Here is a 2,970-nt window from a genome sequence, read left to right as displayed (position 1 = left end):
TCGAACCGCTATTTGGAGTATATATATATAATGTACTGTTGCTTGTTGAGAGTCATTGTATTCTAGGGTTTTCACGAAGCTAGGGTTTCAGGGCGAGTTCTTCCTCGCCGCTGCTAGGGTGTAATCCTTCTTCTGGATAGTGAATCATCTTCTTCTTCGCCCGAGGACGTAGCACACCACCCTGGTGTGTGAACCTCGTTAAATCTCTGTGCTGTACGGATCTATTGTCTTTCTTTATTCGTATTTCTTGGTGTTTGATCTAACAACTACTCTGTTTCACATGCTGATTTTCATGGATGTAATTGACCATCAATATGTCACTGTATTCTTTTTTCTTTGTATTCCCTCCACCCTGCACATTTCTGACATGAATAATGGAAATGGTATTACCAATTTACCATCTGAATTTTATATCACATGGTTAAAACCATTCTGAAGTTATGGAACATCAACTTGCATAAAGAGAGAAGGGGAGAGGGTATGCTATAATATCTCATGAAAACTGACCAAGCATACAGATGAAAATAAAATTCAGATGTTAAAACTATACTCATCCCTATGCCATGTTGTAATACACAACTTCAACCAATCAATGAAATACAAGAAGTACCTTAAATATGTACATAGATTGCATGATCACTGGCCTCTTGTAACCCAATGATGAAAACAAACTTGAGATTTTCTCTGAGCGAGAGAGCTTGGAAAATACTGGATCAAACTCATGTAAAGCTGCATGAATACCACAATAATTGCAATTTAAGTCCATAACAAACAACCCAAGTCCAAAAAAAAATCATGAGAAAATACCCCCACTACAGCATGTATATCCATATCTATAAAATAGAGCTCAAAAATCTATTATACAGGTAATGCTATTTCTAATATCTAAGTAATATGACTAGAGTTTTTCCATAGCATACCATGGCCAACTTTGTTAATAGAGAGCTGCTTGGGCTGCTTCAAGTTTCCATTATCATCAAATGCTTTCTCTGTAGAACAAGTACAAATATCAAGACACCGAAATAAGCATGTGAAATCCAAAAAATTATAGGTAAGTTAGAGAACATAAAAGACATTAAAATCACAACAGATACAATTTTAGAATTTGAAGCAATCAAGTAAAGCCATAAGGCATGAGAATGTGGGGAGGAGAGAAAGGGAGAAAAAGAGGGGATAATTTTGAAGAAGAAAAGAAGGAACCGATCAAAGCATTCAGATCTCATAGTTGGATTAGCATCATCCAAGCAAACTGATCAATTAATTTTCTCTCATCAAAGAGTAACATTATAATGAGTAAAGCATGTCCTTTTACTCCTGTACCACCTTAAATTTTTTATAATTTCTGAGCATACAGAACAGACAAACAAACACATCCAGTCACAGCAATTCTCTGAACAACATGGAAAAAGCATATCCAGAGTGTGAAACTTCAATTAGTAAAGAAATATTTTTCAAAGAAGAGGAGGAAAAAGAAATAAAATAAAATATCAATGTTCATAAGTAGAACATTATGCTTTTGAGCAGCACAACTATTGATAAAGAGGCAAGCCAAACACACGGTTATTGAAAACTAAACAATGGGGATAATGGGACATTTTGAACCTTCCTGGCATTCTTCCCCCATTCATAATGCTGCATGAATAACTTTTGGTATATATAACTAGAAAACACACTAAGGATTCCATTTCGCACAAAAACAGAATAGGAGGAGATGGATGCAGTTAAACTTGATTTGCTACCTAAGCATCAACAAACATTGTACCTCCAGGAAACTCAGAAATACAAAGCCCAGTAACTCAAATGGGAAAAATCTCTATTAAGCAACGCATGCGCTACAAATCAAATGAGACAATATCATCAGAAAATTCACCGAAAGATAGGAAACGTTACAAGCCAAACAAGAACTTTCCCAACCAACTCAGAAAATCAAATTCAAACACAGAGTAACACACGATGAACGTATAATGGAGTAGAAGGAAGAGCCATACCCTCGAAGAAGAAGGAAATCTTCTCTGCGCTCTCGTAAAAGTAATCATCAGTCAACTTTTTCTGAAACGAAGAACATGAAACCAGATACTTATAATTTGAGCATTTAGGTTTTCCTTTGATCTTCCCTTATCTTCAAACTAATCTATTATCACCATTATGTTACCTGATTTTTGGTAGAGAAAATAGAGACGGTGGAACTGTTAAACTCATCAAGCAACTGGTCCATCTGCTTCCTCATGCCATCGATTTCTTCAGGACTCGAAAACGAATCAATAACCAGAAATCCTGAACCATTCCAATTTTCAGTTCCATTCAAACTCCGTTAATAAAAATTAAAATTAAAATTAAAATTAAAAAAAAATCTTTTTTTGTGGGAAAAGAGTTTTCAGTTATTGAAGCTCAATACTACCTTGAGAATGGAAGGCTTGAAGCTGCTCTGGATTGAGGTTTCCGACGATCCCCATATCTCTTTAGCAGTGACAAATTCGTTGGAGAGTTTGGAGTTCGAAAACCTGGAAAGGGGAATTCGATTTTTTGCAATTGGATGTAATAAAAAGTCAGCGTTTACAGATATATATAGATAAGAGGTGATCGGGTCGACACGCAGGTGAGTCACCTAGAATAGCAATCTAAACAATAAACCGGTCTCCAACGTGGCGGCTCAAAAAGTCCCCAGGACCCCAGGTAATGGCTATTTTGGAATATAAAGCCATATAATAATCGATCCACGTGGAACTATTGGGAAGACCATGAAGAAGGAAATCTAGGTGGACCACACATAGGATTCAACCTTTTAAGGTTAGATGGTGTTGGAGGGGATCCCAATCCACCTTTGAACCCTATCGACCATCAAAGGTTTGTGCACAAATAAATAAACATCAATTTCGTAGATTTCACGGAGATAAATAGCCTTTTCAGTGCAATTCCAAATGTGAAGTAAGCCTCGTATCTTATTGGTGAAATTGAATGTTTGAAATTCAA

The 2,970-nt window shown here is 36.3% G+C and overlaps 1 protein-coding gene across 1 annotated transcript in view; it reads right to left on the bottom strand.

Moving 5' to 3' along the window:
- LOC122076488 (phytanoyl-CoA dioxygenase) overlaps positions 1 to 2,552 on the bottom strand; it is a 5,592-nt gene extending 3,040 nt beyond the window's left edge. The window contains exons 1-5 of the mRNA XM_042641797.1: positions 2,399 to 2,552; positions 2,153 to 2,274; positions 1,989 to 2,049; positions 921 to 989; positions 611 to 729 (exon numbers count right to left, since the gene is read on the bottom strand). Coding sequence (XP_042497731.1) covers positions 611 to 729; positions 921 to 989; positions 1,989 to 2,049; positions 2,153 to 2,274; positions 2,399 to 2,453 — 426 coding nt within the window. The 5' untranslated portion in view covers positions 2,454 to 2,552. The remainder of the gene's footprint in view (positions 1 to 610; positions 730 to 920; positions 990 to 1,988; positions 2,050 to 2,152; positions 2,275 to 2,398) is intronic.
- Positions 2,553 to 2,970: the final 418 nt, after the last annotated feature.

Source organism: Macadamia integrifolia, chromosome 1 (assembly GCF_013358625.1).
Source record: "Macadamia integrifolia cultivar HAES 741 chromosome 1, SCU_Mint_v3, whole genome shotgun sequence".
NCBI classification, from domain to species: domain Eukaryota; kingdom Viridiplantae; phylum Streptophyta; class Magnoliopsida; order Proteales; family Proteaceae; genus Macadamia; species Macadamia integrifolia.
Note: the sequence above shows the minus strand (reverse complement) of the source record. Positions and strands in the feature narration are given on the sequence as shown.